General features: G+C 40.9%; 1 protein-coding gene across 26 annotated transcripts in view; it reads right to left on the reverse strand.

Annotated features, from left to right (window-relative positions):
• Positions 1-8,226: 8,226 nt before the first annotated feature.
• The window catches only part of DTNA (dystrobrevin alpha), a 355,310-nt gene continuing 343,705 nt past the window's right edge, over positions 8,227-19,831 (reverse strand). For 17 of the 26 annotated variants that reach the window (XM_074340141.1, XM_074340145.1, XM_074340148.1 and 14 more), the window contains 2 exons: positions 17,147-17,279; positions 8,227-9,311 (listed from right to left, as the gene is read on the reverse strand). In XM_074340141.1, coding sequence (XP_074196242.1) covers positions 9,171-9,311; positions 17,147-17,279 — 274 coding nt within the window. In that variant the 3' untranslated portion in view covers positions 8,227-9,170. Of the gene's footprint in view, positions 11,841-15,216; positions 15,266-17,146; positions 17,280-19,831 lie in introns of all 26 variants that reach the window. The other 9 variants (XM_074340156.1, XM_074340150.1, XM_074340158.1 and 6 more) reach the window with 4 other exon arrangements.

A 19,831-nucleotide genomic window follows, 5' to 3' on the forward strand; every position in this document is an offset into this window, starting at 1 on the left:
TCATAAGTGGTAATACGAGGCCAGACTTTATGCTTTTCTAGAAAAACAAAATCAAAGATGGTCCCTTATAATGCTCGATGCTCACAATACAGAGATCTTCACAACGGCTGGAAAAAACATGTTTCTGCCATTGAACAAGTATGCTTGTTTGTAGTGGCTAAGTTTTACATGAAGTTTTCAGTATCTTTTCTCAGCCTTGGTTGAGGTTTTCTGGTAAACTTATATTCTTATTAAAATATTTGAATCTCTCTTCATCAGGGAGGCTTCTTGGATCTCTTTGCAATAGAGGGGAAACATTTTTCTCTTCTCCTATACTAACCACTCGAAGGCAGCATTTTTTTTAAAGGCTATAGAAGATTTTGTTTTTTAGAGGACCACTGTTCCCAAATCAGCTATGAACCAGGGAAAAGGTACTCGCCCCCAGCTTCTCTAATGTTCTACAACCAGACCTGCCCCATTACTCCTGACTTAATGCTGATGAAGTCTCAGGGGAATGTTTTGGACAGTGGGTGGTTCTTAATATATCACATTCTTGCTTCAGGGTCTGATGTCTTAGAAAAATTTGGTACTGAAAATTTCTTTTCACATTTTCATAGCCACCCAGTTCTCCTTTACTAGCTCAAACAATGTTTAAAACAAAAAAAAAAATTGTTTAATATGTGTTGCTAGGGCAACCAGAAGACAGCAGCAAGAATTAAACCAGAGCCAAGGAAGGAACTGAGCACAACTCCATGTATGAATCTTAATGTCGGCCGACGCCATAGTTAGAGGGGAGTGTTGCAGTCCGCTTAGCCCTGGATGGACAGAGAAAGCCTGTTTTCTGAAACTCCTCCCTGAAGCACACCATCTTCACATAAGTGGGAAATTTCTTGTGTTTTACCTTTTATTTCTTGTTTGACAGTATGCCAGGTCTTCTTCCCATTTCAGCCCTGCCTGCAGATTTTTTCGCAAAAAAGACAATTCCGTAAGTTATACTTCTGGATGATTAAGCACTTCTGAAATGGGTAAAGATTAAATGTAAATAAAACAAGTGTTTTGAAAGTTGTAAAGGATTACACAAATGTTAGTTATTTTTCCCCAATATCTGGAATTTGGAAGGAAGGAAAATAAAGAGGGAAGAAGGGGAAGAGGAAGACAAAGCGAGTGTTATGGACTTTTGACCTTGAGATGCTTTTAAATTTGTGGCTGACAGGCAGAACAAATGACATGAAATGGTACTGGAAAAGGGGGAACTTCACACGTATAGTAAAGGCCTTGCTGAGTGTTCTAGTCAACTTTGCCTTGAAGTGGCCCTAAATCCTTCCTACAGAGACATTTATTTTGTTAAGGAAAAAAAACACCACCAAAAACAAAAAAAAAACTAAAATAGTGGAGGAAGACCATATCTGGTATGTTTTTTTCAAAAGGATCAAATACATATCAGTTTTCTGTCAATAAAAGAGTAATCTAATCTCATGAAAATTCCTCTTCTATTTAAGTAAAAGAATAGGTAAATAATTAAAAATTTTTTCATTACTTACAAAATAGCTAAATAATTAAAAATGCCAGTTAGTTTACAAGTATTTGACATTTAATTTTCACAACTTTCGAGACAGAAAAACATGCAACTCTAAAACTTTAACATTTCAACCATAAAAGTAATCCATATTTATTTTCGATTATGCAGAAAATACAGATGGAAGAAAGAATATTTTAAAGGTTTGTCCCCAAACCCATCACCAAAAGACAAATACTGTTAAACACCTTAAAGTATTTTCTACCATTCTTCTTTCTAAAAAATCAAAATTATGCTCACACAGTCTAAAATAAATCACTTTCTCTAACTCCCTTTATTAAAAACACCAAATTTTTAACTTTTTAAAGCTTATTCATTGGGTATGTACCTCTAAATAACATCTTTGTATGTCTTCTTGTTCATATTTTACTTAATATTATTATTTTGCAAAGGGCTGCACTCAAGCCCTACCGAGCGGCCTGCAGACCACTCAACATGGAGAGGGGTTGCCCATAGGTAATGGTAGTCGCATCTATGGCTATTACCCAGGGAGGAAGCGCAGCGGCGGCTGGGGGAGCCGGTACTCCAAGGCACCTTTCAGATCTCTAGAGAAGGCTTTCTCACCAAGGGCGCGCCGTCCCCACCAATTGGACCCATAGGCCTGCAAAGGCCTCCTGAGACTCCAGGGCTGGGGATGTGGGTAAACACAGGGCAACCTGAGCATTGGCGGTTGGCGCCCTAACAGCCTGCGCTGCCTCAGGTTCATCCGATTGCCTCGCCCAGCTCACCCAGGTTTTACAGGAGCCTACGGTGCTCTGATAAGGAAACGAGAAAATGGCTGGCCTACCACACAAACACACCCCATCAAGGGTAACACAGGGCGTGCTCCCACCAGTCAGTCAGTTCCCGAGGGGGGGGGGGCACGCAGTTAAACCACGAGGCACCCGCCCCCTACGAGGGGGGAGACAGGCGCGCCTACCTTACCCGCTCCTCCGACCATGACCGCAGCGGTGACCCGAGGGAGTTGCTGGGAACCTGAGGCCACACCTCTGGGCCTCAGACATCTGTGGGATGACACAGAGCGCTCCAGGGGCACTTCAAGAGGGCCAACCGAGACGTGGTACTGCGCCAAGGGGTGGCGTGTGACGCAGGACGGCCTTCCCCACTGTGGGAGCGTCTCTCGCGAGACAAGGGTGGGGGAGCCTGTCCGTGGCCAGAAGACTCCCACCCAGCCCACGCCGGGAGGCGGGAGGCTGGAGAGCGTGGGCCATTGGATTCCGAGTCCCTGGCACCTCTGTCTTGTGGGGAGGACAGATGAGGGGACCAGAGGCAGAGCACTCAAGCGATCCCATTCGCCATGAATACCTGTGCCTCATCTGGTGCAGCCTAGGCCCTGCAGGGAGAGCACCATGTCACCACATCAGTGTCTTCTTGTTTTAAAGTTTTAGGCATAATCTATGGATTCCTCATTATGGAGGACGAGAAATCAGTTCTCTCCCTTTGCCATGTTATGTGTTCACATCCCATCTGCTATCTTCCCAAAATAGTTACCGTGTTTACCCCAAAATAAGACCTAACTATAAAATAAGCCCTAGCATGATTTTTCAGGATGACATCCCCTGAACATAAGCCCTAATGCGTCTTTTGGAGCAAAAATTAATATAAGACCCGGTTTTATTTTCAGGGAAATACGGTAACTATATTGGGAAGATGGCAGATGGGATGTGAACACATAACATGGCAGAGGGAGAGAGCTGATGTGTCGTTTTGGTTGATGAGTATTCCGTGCTTACATTATTATATGTATGCTATTTGGAGGTGAGTGAAAGCTGAGATACATAGTGTACTATGATTACTTTTCTTTTTCTTAAATAACTTGGTAATTAATAGTTATCTTGTTTTTTATTTCTTTTCTAGGTATAAACAGGAGTAGGTCCAGGTTTTGTCAGCATGAACATTATACAATTTTGGGAACCCACAAGGAAATAGAATACAAATTACAAATTTTCAAAGGGTGGAAGGAGCCCAGATCCCTATATCATTTTTTGGAGAAGAGCCTAGTTATAAGGAACTTCCCTTTTGGGCCTTAGGCTGTACACAGCCATTATTCTATATTGGTTTGATTGTTTTAGTAGCTAGTTATTAATAGAATTTCCTGGGCATAGTTCATTCTTCCTGTAAGGTGCTGTTTTTTTCTTTGTTTTACTCTCTATCACTCATGTTAAACGCTTTTCTCAAATGTCTGTTTATATTTGGTTGTGTGCTCACATGTAAGAGTGAGGTCTAAATAGCTGATTAGTAGTCTTGGCATCTGAGTTTTTCTATAACGTGCTCTGCTTGGCCCATGTCAGTATTTTTAGGGCTTTTTTCTTTTCTCCTCCCCTCCCCTCCCCTCCCCTCCCCTCCCCTCCCCTCCCCTCCCCTCCCCTCCCCTTTCCTTTCTTTTGGGCTGGGGAGGTGTTAGATTCCCCAGAGAGGGCTTTTTCATCTTGTATCTAAAGAGTAAGTGCCTGGCTGCCAGTGTTCTGTGTGTTAGTGGGGAAAACTGGCGAGAGGGTCTCAGAATTTAGTGTTTATAGAATCACTAAATCCCCTTGTATAAAAGTGAGTTAATTCAACATACATGTATGTGTCAATTCCTTGTTTCTTGTTCTTGGCTTACCTTACCTATCAGCTGCATTCAACGTAATTGATCACACCTTCCACCCTGAAGCATTTTCAGTCCTTGACATCCAGGACACCACAGCCCGTCATTCTTCCAAACTTTCTGACCGCTCCTTCTTAGACTTCTTTATCATCTCTATGCTTATGACTCCAAGATTTATAGCTCTAGATTTCCCTCCTGAATTCTAGGCCTAGATTTCTAACACACTACTCTCTCTTTTCACTTGGATGTCTTACAGGCATCTCAAATGTATTATGTCCAGATCTGAGCTCCTGAAATTCTTCCCATCCAAAACTTGCTCTTCCCAGTCTTCTCTATCTCAGTAAAATAACTCCTTCCCCTCTGTTATTTGGGCTCTCAAGTGGTGGTATCCTCCTTGTCTCCTCTCTTTTTCTCACAAACATCCAATCCATAAACAAAATCTGTTGGATCTACCCTCAAAATATATTTAGAATCTGACCACTTTCTCTCTACCCTTAGTCTAAACTATCATCATCTCTTTTGCCTGGATTATTGCAATGACATCCTAACTGATTTCTTAGCAAAATCATCTGTGGAGTTTGGTTTTACACATCCAAGAAGCTCAAAAACTTCAAGTAGGATAAACTCAATGAGATCCACTTTGAGACACATTATAATCTAACTGTTGAAAGACAAAGACTAAGAGAAAATCTTGAAAGAAGTGAGAGAGAAGTGTCATGTATAGGTAATCTTCAGTAAGATTAACAGTCATTTTCCATCAGAAACCAGAGGCAGTGGGACGACATCTTTAAAGAGCAGAACGAAAAAAACAACAACTATCAACTAAGAGTTTTACATCTGGTAAAACTGTTCTTCAAAAATGAGGGAGAAATTAAGACATTCCCAAATAAGCAGAAGCTGAGGGAATTCTTTACCAGTAGATCTGGCCTGCAAGAAATTCTAAAGGAAGTTCTTGAGGTGAAAGGACACTGGACAGTAACTCAATGCTGTATGAAGTAATAAAGATCTGAAATAAAAGTACATGGGCAAATATAAATTGAGTATTGTTGTGTGGTATAATGGAGAATATACGAGTATCTGGTCTTTGTCCCTGGATCCTGGCACAGAGCTTCAGGAACCCTTGGAATTTCCTGAGTGATGGGAATGTTTTTTATGCTAATGAGTAACTCATTGTGGGTCCTCAGATTGCTTCAGGATGGGTGCTAGTCACCAGAAAGATGTACTATGTTATTAAATGGTTGGCTATTTTGGCCAACCTGACCTCCAGGAAGGGGAGATGAACTGGAGATTGAGTTCAACTGGTTTAAGCAATTATGCCTACGTAATGCAATCCCAATAAAATCTGGACACATTGATGTGCAGGGATGGTGGCATGCCCAGATTCCACAAAAGAGAGGGTATGGAAGCTCTGTATTATCCTCCTGCATGAGATACACAGGGCAAGGTATGTCTCTTCATTTGGCTGTTCCTGATCTGCATCCTTTGTAAAAAAGCTGTAATAGAAAGTGTAGTGCTTTCAGTAAGTTCTGTGAGTTCTAACAAATGATCAAACCTGAAGGAATAGTGGGAATTCCTGAATTTATAGCTAGTCAATCAGAAATGTATGTAGCCCCTGAGACTTGTAACCGACCTCTGAAATGGGGGCAATCTTGTGGAGAACTCTGCCCTTAACCTGTGGGGTTTGTGTTAGTTCTGGGTAGTTAGTGTCGGAAATGAATTGCAATACACCCACTTGGGGTGGAGATAGAACATAATTGTATTTTGGCTTGTAACACCACTTTTTATTTCCTACATGATGTAAAAGATAGATGCATAAAATTAAGTATAAGTCTATGTTATTTGGCACAGGATGGATAAAGATGAGGATAGATCTAGGCAAATGAACACTCTTCATTACTATGTTTGTCCTACATGCCAGATGAGTGAGACTAGTGTGTATGGAGGCCACCCTCTGCCTAGGGGCCCAGAGCAGGCACACCTGAGTACACACCTTTTTACTTATCCTGTTGGCCTACTTTCCTGCTAGGAAAGGTGTTTGCCAAGGAAAAGAATTGCAAGGAGAGCAAAAGTAAGTTTCTCAAGTCTAGAGCAGAGAGCTGGCATAATTGGCCCATCCCAGATATTCTCAGGGTGTAGCTATTATCAACCAAGAGCAATCACAAAGAGACTTCCAGAAAAATGAGTGCCAGAGAAACCATTTACTGAGAACAATTGTTCTCGGTAGCATTCCTCCTGCAGGGCACAGGAGACTGGAAAGCAAAGGGGCACAATTAAGAGACCGGAAAGCGGAGGAGACTGCTGCAATGTTACAGGTATGATTCAGCCCCATTTGACACATAAGGCAGCAGAGCAAGAGATGGAGAATATGTATGGCCTGCATTACTGGTTTGCTTTTGTTTCTACCCAGTTTTTTGTTTTTGTTGTACCAATTAGGGTTGAGAGGAGGACCAAAAATTGTCATTACTTAACGAGTCATAAGCCTCTAATATTTTTATTAGGTTTTCTTTAAAATAAAGCAAACAAACTTATTTTCCAATGTTCTGTGGCATAATAATGCTATTGAGCATCTCTACAGGCAAAAAGAGAATCTATTGTTTACTGAAGGCATAGAAAACTCATTGTGAAGACATACCTCTCCAAGATGTTGGCCAACTCAAGCAGCCTTGTTACTAAATCAAAGAAACTGTCCAACCCAAGTGTTTCTTATCTGTCCACACACCCAGCCATCTGCTCTAAATATTTATGGTATGGAACCTGGAAAAGATAGAATAACATGATGAAGAAAATAATAATATCATTCATAATCTCCTGATGTAGATCATCAGCCTTTTGGTATATATTTTTCTGCGTATTTTTCTATGCATAGCCACTCAAATATTTGTAACACTTGGGTCATTTTTGTACTCTTACTTTTTTGACTTATGTAAATAACTTCCATGTTGATAAATATATCTCTGTATCATCATTTTTTATGGCTTCTTAGTATTCCAGCCTACCATATCATTCCATAAGTAGTCTAAGTGCTCCTACATTATTGTCCATTTAGGCCACTTCTAATTGCATTTGTATCTTTGGGGTTTCAAGTGTGTGTGTGGGTGTGCTCCATCCGTCATAGCATAGTCATTCCAGTGTGATCTGTGGCATCATAGTCCCAGAGGGCAGGATCCCGGTTTCCCAAGGTGCCCAGAGAACCTCTTCCTGGGTGTCTTAGAGCTGATGTGCTCTGCTGAAAGGATGAATCTGAAATGTTGCCATCTTCTTACCCAACTTGACCCTATCCCAACTTTGCCAATCTGCCTTTTTGGGGTGACTTGGCTCCAACGACTCCTGGGTGAGTCCTTGTACCATGAAGACAAGAGACCTCAACTCTTGGAGCAAAAGCTTCTTCTTTGGCAGAATCCTTAAATCCAGCTGCTTCCAGGGCTCCTGGTATGGTTTAACTGCAGCAGGGTTACCTGAGTGGCCCGAGACAGCAGAGCTTCCATCTGTTCATGTCCTTAGACTTGAGTATCTTTATTTGCTATGTACAGGAGTGGATTATTTATCTTGTTTACTGGTAACAAGCTCCTCAGAATTTGCCTTATTTAAAAACCCTCTAGCCTTGCACCTCAAAGTATGGTCCTCGGACAAGTATCAGCATCACCTGGGAACTTGTTTGAAATGCTGATTCTCCTTTCTCACCAGCGCTAGCACAAACAAAACAAAAGCCGCCAATGTGTTTATTCATTCAACAAATAATTGTGGAGCATGTAATATTTTCCAAGAACCTGGCTAATGCTGCGGATTCAAAAGATCAGGTACAGTATCATAAAGTGCTTATAACAGTGTCTGATATAAAGCAAGCATTAAATATCTTAGCTATTAGTATTTTCAAACCCTCCCCCATATTGGTTATAATAAGGCTTTCCATTGGGAAAACATCGTGTCCCCAAAAGTGAGATAGTTTGCCTCAGTTGCTTAATATCCAGTTGATGGACCCTGCTTCATGCTGCAAGTACTGATTTGTTTTTGTCCTTTGAACAGACTGACTCCATGTTACTTTAGAAAAGATTCATTGAAACAAAGGAGTAAAATACACAAGATATAATGTTTTTAAAAACATTTTTAATGAAGAAATAATTCCATTCCAAAATATAGACACACAATTAAATAGTTTAATCACTTCAAAATATAACATGTCCCCAGGAGGTTCCAACACACACACACAAAACAATACTTAACAGCAATACAAAAAAACCCATACAATAGTAGTTTTGTTACAATACCAATAAATATTGTGAAATCTTTAGTGTCTCTGAATTGGTTACTTCAAATGGTGTCAAATTACAGTAGTCATAATTAAAAATGTCTTATAGTTAATTAGCCTCATGATGTAATGCTTCTGATTTTTTTCTTTTTGGTTCAAAAGTAAAAATGCCCTTTCTTCAGAGGACACGGTGGAGTTCTTGTTTGTGGCTCCTTGAATGGAATCGAACCAAGGTGATTGCAGCAATCAAAAGTTGCTGTATTTATAAGGTTTATCTACAGTTAACAGCCAAGAACTAATAAGGGTAGACAAAGATGACCAAAATAAAGGCAGACATCAGTGCTAAATTATGAGGCAACAGTTTGGCTCATGCATATAAGAAAATACATAGTATATCACAACAAAGGCCACACGCTTATGCATTTCAGTTCACATTACTACTTACAAATGAACCTTCCCTGCCTTCTCATTCAAGAATCCATTTTTCACAATCTCCAGCACATCTCCCTCTGACCAACCAAACTTACCCCGACGTCCATCCTCACCAACCACAACTGATTTCTGTATCCTGTACAGTAGATTTCACACTCTTCCCTCCCTCTAGTAACATGGCGCTGTGGAGGAGGGTTGGCTGTGTTAGACCAGTGCTCATTAACAGGCCATCTTCTCTGATGGAGATGGATGTGCAATTCATTGTGGAACAAGAAAGAAACACCCCCCTACCCCCACATGATATGATTGTATCTAATGGACAGGACAGTTAAAACCTGCTGGGTTTGCACTTAGGGCAGGCCCCAAAAGTAAATTTGGAGAGCCAAGGAAAGAAACCCACCAAAAACCAAAAAAACCCAAAACAACACATGCCATTTTGTCTCGATTACAGGACAGGGGTGCTTGAGTCTGGTCTCAGTGCTGACGTGGAGCTAAGAGAAAGAAAAGGTGGCTGGTTAGTCGGGAACTGGTCATTGGCAGCAGTTTCCAGAGTCCTTGAAATGGCTTTGTACGGTGATATCAACAACCATGTGATGGAGTTGGCAATGAAAGCTATGACAAGGGGGAAGATTATCAGCAAAACAGTTCAAACCTTAGACAAACGTTTGGATGTAGAAACACCTAGTGACCACAGATATCAGCTCATTCCAGTCAGTGGCAGAATGCCACTTGCAGGGTCAGAGTTCTGAGTTCAACAACGACCTGGCTATGAGTTAGAGCTGACAGTCATGTAGGGAACTGAGATGTAGTGGTTTTACGTACTGAGTATGAGGCACCAGGGGCCACCTGCTCCATCTAGAGAGGTATGGTTTCACAGAAGATGGGCAGTGGAAAGGAGATGAACATTAATATATAACAACAAAACCCGCAATAAAATCCATCTGTGCAAAGAAATCTGAGAACTGTGCAGTTGTACCACTTTGGTGTCAGCCTGTTCTCAGAGACATTTGTCAGACTGATTCTCTGGAAGGAAGTATAATTAAATACATCAATGGACAGAATGGGCTCCTTATTAATGCCAACCAAGAGCTTTACTGTCCCCAAGGCAAGTGACTTTGTTCCAAAGGGCAGCAAAGGAGATGGTGTCTGACCAAATGTAGAGACAGGAACATCTTAGAGCCCTCTGGAGAGGGAGCTGGAAGATGTCAGGATGTCTGTTCTCATTTGGGCACCCACCAACTTCCAACAATGTGGAGTTGGAGAAGGTTTCTGCCAGCCCTGGAAGCAAAATCAAATCGCTGAAACTTTGAGGTTGACTCAGAACCTTTGTTTATTCTGAATAAGGCTTTTTCAGAGATTTGATTATACAAATTTATTCTAAAGCAGTGGTTCTCAACCTTTAGCCTGCATCAGACTCACCTGGAGGGCTTATTAAAACACAGATTGCTGGGTCCAACCCCCAGGTTTCAGATTCAGTAGGCCTGGGTAGGGGCCTAAGAATTTGCACTTCTGAATAAATTCCCTGGGGATGCTGATGATTCCAGAGAACACACTTTGAGAACCACGGTTCTCTTCTTTCTTTTAAAGGAGAAGAAGGAATTCCAGAGAAGCTGCCAATTTAAGTATAATGTATCCAATATGCTGCAGGATTTTTATTTCATCAAATCTTGCAAAAATAGGTTCTTTTTTCATTTCCCAAGAATCCCTACAGGAGGTTTTCAGAGCTCCCGAAAAAGGGCCCTCATGAAAGACCATCCACAGAGCCTTTCATTCTGCCTTCTTTGACCGTTCTTTTGCACATCAGCGTTTCCCTGAGTGCAAAATCCCAACTCAACTTAGAAGAGCCTGTTTCCTTTCACGTGACCACAGAAGGCTGCATGCAGAACACCAGGTAGCCAGCTAAGGCAATAAACATTCAGAAATAAAAGGAGAGTGAACGTTTTTGCAAGCGCACTTTAAGCCTGTACATTTAAAGCTGAAGGCCTCCAAACAACCTGATAGGGGAACTTGTGGATGAGTGGTGCTGTTAGAAACATGCTCCCTAAAGCTAAAACGAGAAGAACACGGAAGAGCAGAGATCACTTTAGTCCGTTTGGGGATCTTATGGCACCTGTGGTTTATAAACAGCTTTAGTAACGAGTATTTCAAAACATAGTTCACAGTTTTTAAGAAGATCTGTGCTGATTTTAAAAACTAAATTCTATATCATTTGAATGTTGCCTTTTTTTGAATATGATGTCTATTTGGAAAAAATATGTACACTAAATTCTATGGCTGATTCATTACAGTATCTTGAAAGAAAACAACCTCAAGTTGGAAAGAAGCCCCAGAGACTGGATTATCCTGGTGTGTTTGGGTCAAGTCACTGCTCACAGAGACTTGGAGACAACTGCAGACCGTGCTGGTCAAGGACCCTTCTTGGCTTCCGGGCTCTGAGTTTCTACACTCAGGAACCAAACCTTCAGGGTCAGTGAATAATTGCAAATGGTTGTTTTTTTCCAATTGCTGTGGAAAAAAAAATGTACATTTTATAATAAACTGTTTTGCTAAAATCTCAAAGAATTCAGAAATCAAAACTTCTACCTATAAATAGTATTAATACTGTCATTGTAAACTGAACAGGCTCAATATTTTGTGCAAAGGTTTACAATGCTTGTTAATCATAAGGAACAGCAGCATGGGTTTTCAGCCTGTGGTTTTTTGGTTTGTTTTTAATCGGGGATGAGCCATGTTACCGAAGATGTAGCTGATAAGTTAGTTTTAAACAGAAGTCTTTTTTTTTTCCCCCTTCTTAAAACACACACTTCGGAACTACAAATCTTAGAACAAAAAGTTATCTGCACGCTAGTCAGCAGAACACGTCTTTAGGGGTGGGGTCTGTCAGGAGCTGCTGTGTGTGGTGGTTCCTCTCTTCGGTGAGGTTGCTGCCAGGTTGCTGTCTTCTCCTCTGTGTGGGTGGGTGCAGCACTCCCCTTCATCACCAGCTTTCATGTTACTTTCATCATCTGACTATAGCTTGCCTGGGAATAAGGAATGTGTCATTTCTTTTTAAAATGAGCACTGTTCTATGATATAGGGTTATAAAGCTGAGGATCCCCCCTTTCCCTGACACACACACACACACACACGTATACGCACACACATCATATACATGTTCTACTCCTTTCCTCTAACAATCAGGAATGAATGTCCTGGGACAATGTGTGCACCTTCTGAAAGAGAAGACAAAAATCCTTCCTGTTGAGTCTCTTGTTTAATGGGTGCCTGAGACATATGGAGGGTTAAAGCAATGCAAACAGAAATATTTGTGCTGTCCTTTAGACAGGAGATGAAAGCACTGACACCATCAGAATGCCACGCTAATTAAAAACAAACAAACAGGCCGGCCCAGTGGCTCAGGTTGTTAGAGATCTATGCTCCTAACTCCGAAGGCTGCCGGTTCGATTCCCACATGGGCCAGTGGGCTCTCAACCGCAAGGTTGCTGGTTCAACTCCTCGAGTCCCGCAAGGGATGGTGGGCTCTGCCCCCTGCAACTAAGATTGAACACGGCACCTTGAGCTGAGCTGCCTCCCGGATGGCTCAGTTGTTGGTTGGAGCATGTCCTCTCAACCACAAGCTTGCCAGTTCGATTACTTGACTTCCACAAGGGATGGTGGCTGTGCCCCCTGCAACTAGCAATGACAACTGGACCTGGAGCTGAGCTACGCCCTCCACAACTAAGACTAAAGGGACAACTTGACTTGGAAAAAAGTCCTGGAAGTACATACTGTTCCCCAATAAAGTCCTATTCCCCCTCCCCAATAAAATCTTTAAAACAAACAAACTAACATTTTAAAGTCCACTTTTAATCTTCCAACCCCCCAATTTCTAGGATGTGGCTGGCCAAGGAGTGGAGTACCATGTGGCCAGAGGGATGGACAAGGGACAAATCCAAGATTTGAGTGGGCCAAAATGGAGTTTTGGTGGACTCTAAGTTGAGAGGTAATCTTTATGTATACCATTACTTTCAAAGTGACTACTAGTTGAAAAGCAATAAACCAGGTTTTACTCTATTCACCCTTGTTAGTGTATTAATAAGAACATATTTATCTTCAAATAGGCCTAAAGCTCTCTGTGAGTGAAGATGGGTCTCCCACATCTCAGGCATCCTACTCTCTGCCCCTTACTCATGTAGGGCTCTGTTGGTGAATTCCTAAATGACTGGAGTCAACGAAGGTGGCTTCAGGACCCATGGATAAGAGATGCATGTACTTGGGATAATTTCTGGTCTTGTAGCACAGTCAGAAAGTCAAACAATTAGATTTCAATACCATAAACTGCTTTAAAACTTTAGCTGTATTTCTTGGCTACATCAAGAAAAATTACGGTAGGATAGAACTACCTGCAAAGAAGAAAGACACTAGGTTGTGTAGGGTTCTGTCAGGTTTTAAATAAATTTTGCCTCAGTGGCTGATATAGTGACAGGCTGGTTCACGTCTAGAGTCTTGTGCAATGGAGCTAGGTAGGTACAAGATGCATTAAACGGCAGAGGCCACAGCTGTGTTAATTTTTCACTGCCAAATTGGTACCAAAGATTAAAAAATAAGCCCAAGAACTTAGAACATACTGAAATCTTTGACTTTCAGGTACAAGAACCAAATGCCACTTTTAATCTGGGTTTATGTCAAAGACATTTTATTAGGCTTTGTACAAAATATATTTTTCTAAGAACTAGCTACTGATGTTTAAATAACGTATAGAATAAAAATGATCAAGTTGCTGGAACTAAGAGAAAGAAAATGCTATTAAAGGAAAAGGCTTGCTCCTTTGGGACTAGATTTGTTATAACTGGAGAGGATATTTTCAGAAACAGCTCCTGGGAATTTTTTCACTGTAGTCACAATGTATCAGGAGAGCATGTGGTATAACCTCTTGTAATCCAAAGGAGGCAGAATAGAATGTCAATAAGATCCTTCCTTTCACACCAAAAGGGCCTCACAGCTCAAAAAGTATATTTCATAATAACAATTATGCCATGATTTTTACTTGCTTAATTTTAACCTGAAGACTGAGACAGGAGGTCAGTAGTTTTTGAGCTAGAATGTATTCTTTACTAATTGATATGTCATTTAGGAGATAATACATCCCTTTTTTCAATTTAGCAGCCAGAATTGAGTTTTCTGTCAACTGCATTATAGGCCTATGGGATTCCATCGTCGGGAAAGACTCTATAACTACAGTAGATACAAGTCCTTGAGCCAGTGAAGCTAGATAACTGAAATGAATTGTAATTGGGGACATCTAAGTGGCACTTAGCTGGAGCCAGAGAAAGCATCTAGACTTATGGGACAGTGTAGCTGAAGGTGCACATAGCTGAGACCTAGCTTTGTTTACAAAAATAGAGGGAGCAAGCTAGTTCTGAGTCCCAGGGGTTCCCATCCATCATAACTACAGCAGCTCCCAAGGTTTGAATTGCTTGCAGAGCACTGAGCATAATGCCAGACATGTATGTGTGTGCTCGCTAAAATTATAGTGTGTCTGCCACTACGTTAAGCTCTTTAAAAACTATATCCCAGTGAGGACAACTCCTCCATGAGGTAGGTGTTGCGATATATGTTGTACAGAGAGATGGAGACTCATAGAGGTTTATGCTGCTAGGATTTGGTGAAACATATTTGAAACTGGGTCCACAAGAGTCCAGAGCCTAAGCTTCAGACCACTACACTCACGTGATCCCACCAGTCAAGTGTTATTTTTTCTCCATTAAACAAATTACTGAGGGTTTTCCATGTATGTAGGTGGGTCCTGGGGGGGAGGGGATCACATGACACATAAACGATATTTTAAATTGTTATATCTTGCTGAATTCCACAATGGATTTGCATTAGCTATTCCAAAAATATAAGGCTGCAGATGTTTTCCTCTATGGTTCGCTCCTTTTGTTTTTGCTTTTGTTTCAGTTTGGCTTTCCCTTGTTTTAAGGGACACAACTTTGATGTTTTGGGCCCTGAGGACAACATGATTAAGGCGCTGACCCATCTCTGGAAATGCTGAGCAAGCCTTGGCTTTTCCTTCTCAAGTGATAGAGAGGCTCAAACTTGGGTGATTATGGATTGGTGATGTGGCTTCATAGCCACAGAATATTTCTGGGGCATCTGTGGTTTTATAGAAGTTTCTGTGCCATTTTTTTCCTATTACTAGAGTTAAAAAGTCAATTCCCAAGGTTGTTTGCCAAATCTACACCGGATTATAATGAAACGCTCCGTAGACTGGGATCATTCTTTGACAAAAGCAGTGAAGGAGAACATTTTATCACATAGCAACGCCTAAAAGAGAGTGACTGTGAACTTAGGTTACAAGTTATCAGAATTCAGTGTACAGTGGCCACATTTCCTCCTACATCAGAGGGTACTTACTTGAGAGGAGAGTGACAAAAGGATATTGTATTCAACCTTGCAAGCTGACCTGTGGGTGACAAAGGACACAAACAAGAAAGGTGACATGTCAAGTCTGTGATGCAGTCAAGCTGGTGAATTATTTGGTTGGAAGCCATGCACATAGACAGAGAAAAAAGAGAGTGAAAGAGAGAGAGGGAGTCCAATGAATGACAGTAACATTCTGATCCTCCGAACAACCATGTGCTCACAGAGCAGTCAAGGAAAACCACTTCCACGTTCTCCAGGGCATGTCTTGAGTGGGGACACACAGGCCTGTTATATTTTTCTAGCTCTTGTCTTTGCCTTTCCCTTGAAGCCACTGGGCATGGACAGGAAAGAGAGAGAGAGAGATGAAGCTTAAGATTTACCAGAGATGGCAAAAGCTCCTACTGGATCTTAAGCTATTAATAGAGTTCCCCTTCATTTTACTCATATAAGGTTAAATTCCTAATTCATTAAAGTAAATTAAAAAATCTAATATTTTATATGGAATGGCTGCCTCTCTTAAAACAACAACGACAACTACAACAACAACAAATCCCTAGAATTTCAGTTACTGTTGTCACCCAAATCCGGAAACTGATATGAGCTCAAAGAGGCTCCCCTAACAGCATGAACCAGAATTATTGATTGTTTAACCACCTCTCTCCCTCTATGCAGCAGAGCCAAATGAGATACGTGTAGGACTGTCACCTTTCAGAGTTCACAGACACCCTGACAGCTTTATCCAGGTTTATTTCCTTCTGTGGACGGGCCATAGAAGTCGTAAAGAAAGAGGTTTCTCTATGGCTCTGTACTTCAGGTAACTCTGACAGTTTCTGCAGTGTTGAAGCGTGGCGTTACATATACTCACTGTTTTGGTTATTTTTTGTACGACTAGAGCAATATTTTACTTGCTTCTGAAATGCGGTTGCTAAACCAAAAAGGCAAATGGAACATTCCAAAGAGGCAAAACTTTTGATTCATATTGTCAGGGAGGGGTTGATGGGTTTCAATTTCTCTCTTGCTACCTTCTTGGGAAAATATTTCAAAACTTAATCTGTAAATAAATGAGAAGTTGAGGATAATTTATTCTCTCTGCTTCTCTTTCCTTCACTAACAGAGTAAGAGAGGGCCACTGTTCACCTAAGAATGTGGAAAAAACTTCTCTGGCCACTGGCCTAACAATAAAATAATCCACGGGGGCCTGGAGAGCAGCAGGTCTTAACCAGGCAAACATCCCTGAGCCCCAAGAAAACATCGGTGGATTATTGGGAAAGGAAACGTACAAGAAAGGCAAACATGGCAATCTCCATGGGGAAAATGCATCCTCTTTAGGATGAGTTACTAATTACATTTACTCCCAATTGCATGTGTTATGTTCAGTAAATTCTCAGGTGGATTAATATACTCCAGTTTATATGACAGTCTGTCCATACACACCCTGCTGAACACGGGGCCTATATTTCCCTCAGTATTTCTCGGTGAGGTTTGTCACTTCCCTACTTATTTACATTTGACACGAGGTAGGCCGAGGACAAATGATTCAAGGGAGGAGATATATATTTATGCTTATTCCGTTTCCTTGTGCCTTGTTGTCTGTATCTTTTTTAACCTATGCAACAAAACATCTTTCCTAATGATCTTGGTAGAGTATGGTCTGTTAATCACCATGTTTCTGCTAATTATGACAACACCTCTTTTCACTTTCCAGATCGGAATTTATAAGAATACATGGTGAGTTACAGCTATAAGGAGTACTTACAATTTGTAGTGTCTAGAATACATGACTAAGGAGCGTAGTCAGAATATTCCAGAAAGGGAGGGTGGAAGAAAGGGGAAGGCACTGATTTTTCGAGTAATGGAAAAGACCCAGCTCTGCGGGGGCGAGAGTAGAAGTGGTGGGGAGTGTGGGCCTGGCTCCCTGTACCTGATAAGCTTCATCCTGCAGCTTCTGTTTCAGGTATTCCTCCATCTTGAGCTCATTCTCCAGCTGCCGGACTGAGTCATTGTCGTAGTTCTCATCCTCAGGCTGCACATAGGCATCCCCGTCTTCTGTAACCCTGGGAACAAACCACAGACGGCGTTTTGGAGCACATCTAAGTGAAAGCCATGTATGAGCTCTAGTCCTGGAGGCACGTTTACTTTGTCCTCCAATTCACTTCTTCACTTCAATTAACTTCCTTTCAGTGTCTTCTGTTACCTAACAGAAAACTTAAAAACAAAAAAACCAAAAAAACTTTGAAATTTAGGGAACTATATAATCAAGGTATTCTCGTATGCACATTTTCTATGGCACGCTGGTGATCATTGGTTGTCTATGTTTTTCCAGGGTTTACAGGAATGAGTTGTCTTTTAAATGTTTGTCAATCTTAAGAAAAGGCAGGTTTGTCTTTTGAGTGGACATAGTTTTACCAATCTGAGGGCTTTTATTTTATTTTTTAAATGGAATCTAAGAACTCTTTCTGTAAGGAAAGTGAGCCCTCTAGTGAAATAATGATTAAGGACATTTGTTCATAATTTAACTCTGCGTTATGCACGTGTATAGGTATGTGCACCCACATGCTTTATTTTTATAGTATAATCAAGTCTCAGAATATCAGCTAATTGATGTCAGGAAGGCGAATACTCTAACCCATAGCTCTTGACCTTAAAAATTTATTCTAGCTCTAAATCTAAGAAATTCATTGTCTAATTCCACTACGGAATAAATAGATAAGAATGTCATCATGCACTAATGTGTGACTTTATCTCCTTATCTCCATCTATTCAATCCAGGGTATATAAAGCTCTGGCTGGGACTAAACATAAATTTACTACGTAAATCCTATGACTAACGTAATCTCAGGGTAAATCACAGTACATGTTTAGATGGTACAGATATTAAAACATCCCCTAAAATGAAGAGTGGTCAAGAAGAAGTTTCTGGATTAGAACTCAAATGCCATTGCTCATGTTTATTTATATCTGTACGACATGTTCTCGTTATTTTTAGAGGTTTGGGGCCAGCCTAAATAGGTCTGCGAGGCCTCTATGAACTTGTTCTTCCCACTTCTTACAGCCCTGTTGGTAGCTGCAACTGCCACCAGCATACTGGGGACAGTAGAGTGGGGTGGCTTTAACTACAGTCTTGGATTTTAGGATTAGAACAAAGAAATTTTAAGTAACCATGTAAATGCTTAATTATAGAAAGTCAAATAGATAATGTGTTTACCAGACTACACTGATGACAATTACTTCACCATTTCAATTAGCAAACAAAACAAATAATTCTAAATTATAGAGGAAAGGACAAGAGAGCAAACTAAAATTAAAAGCAGCAGCTCACTGCCATTTTAAATTACGTTATTAACTGTTGTGTTTTGATCTTATGCTCTGCCTTTTCACAGCTGGCTTTCAAACCATGTCTATTTATAATTCCCCATTATTACTGGTCTTTTACTCACTGCTTGGATTGAGAGCCAAAACACCAGAAAGGCCTCTGGTTATTTTCTTCTTTGGGTCTTTAAAACAGCCAGTTTATTTTTGTAGACTAGTCTGCAGTACTTTTCAGATTAAGCACCATCATCCTTCTGTAGTTTTTTTTTTAATGTTTAGCAATTCCCTTTTCCAGCCTTTTGGCGAGCTTCTGCACACACTGCTCACAGTTCCATGAGCCTCGCTCTCCTAAAGGACCACATGCTTGGCTTGCTTTGTTTTACTCTTTTTCGTCCCAAGCTGGGCTCTGCTTCTTTCACCTTTGTTTCTCAGCTCTGGTTTCCTCTGCCTGACTGCTTTGGGCTGATCCAGTATCACAGAAAGTCTAGTGGGGACTTCATTAATTCTGCTGACGCCTAATTAGGTGAAAAGCTTTCCCAAATGGCTTTTGAGGGTCAGATTTATACGTATTCAACAAGTCAACCAAATTGGATTTATGTTGAGGTTTTTATACACTTGCAGTCATGCACTGCATAATGACGTCTCAGTCAAGGATGGACTGCATATGCTATGGTGGTCCCATAAGATTATTGTGGAGCTGAAAAATTCCTATTGCCTAGTGACATTGTAGCTGTCACAACATCATAGCGCAATGTATTACTCACATGTTTGTGGTGATGCTGGTGTAAACAAACCCACTGTGCTGCCAGTTGTATAAAAGTACAGCACATACAATTATGTACAGTACATAATACTTGATAACAAATGACCGTTACTGGTTTATGTATTCACCACACTATACTTTTTATCATTAATTTAGAGTGTACTCTTTCAACTTATAAAAAAAAGTTGCTGTAAAACAGTATGCCATGTTAATCCGGCAGCAGCCTCATACATCTCATGTTTACCGCGTCTCTTGGTTGCATCATTTTCTCTTGGGTTTTTATCTCATCAGATTTTATCTCATGTTGTTTTGTACAGTAACATTCTGTATAGGCTTGTAGCCTAGGAGCAATAATAGGCTGTGCCATCTAGCCTAGGTGTGTAGTAGGCTAGACCATCTAGGTTTGTGTAAGTGCACTCGATGATGTTTGTACAACGATGCATTTCTCACAACTCATATCCATTGTTAAGTGGTGAATGAATGTACTTAGTTCAATTCCTAGTGCTTATATGATGTTGTTCACACCCATTCTGA

The sequence above is a fragment of the Rhinolophus sinicus genome, linkage group LG09 (assembly GCF_036562045.2).
Source record: "Rhinolophus sinicus isolate RSC01 linkage group LG09, ASM3656204v1, whole genome shotgun sequence".
NCBI lineage: Eukaryota > Metazoa > Chordata > Mammalia > Chiroptera > Rhinolophidae > Rhinolophus > Rhinolophus sinicus.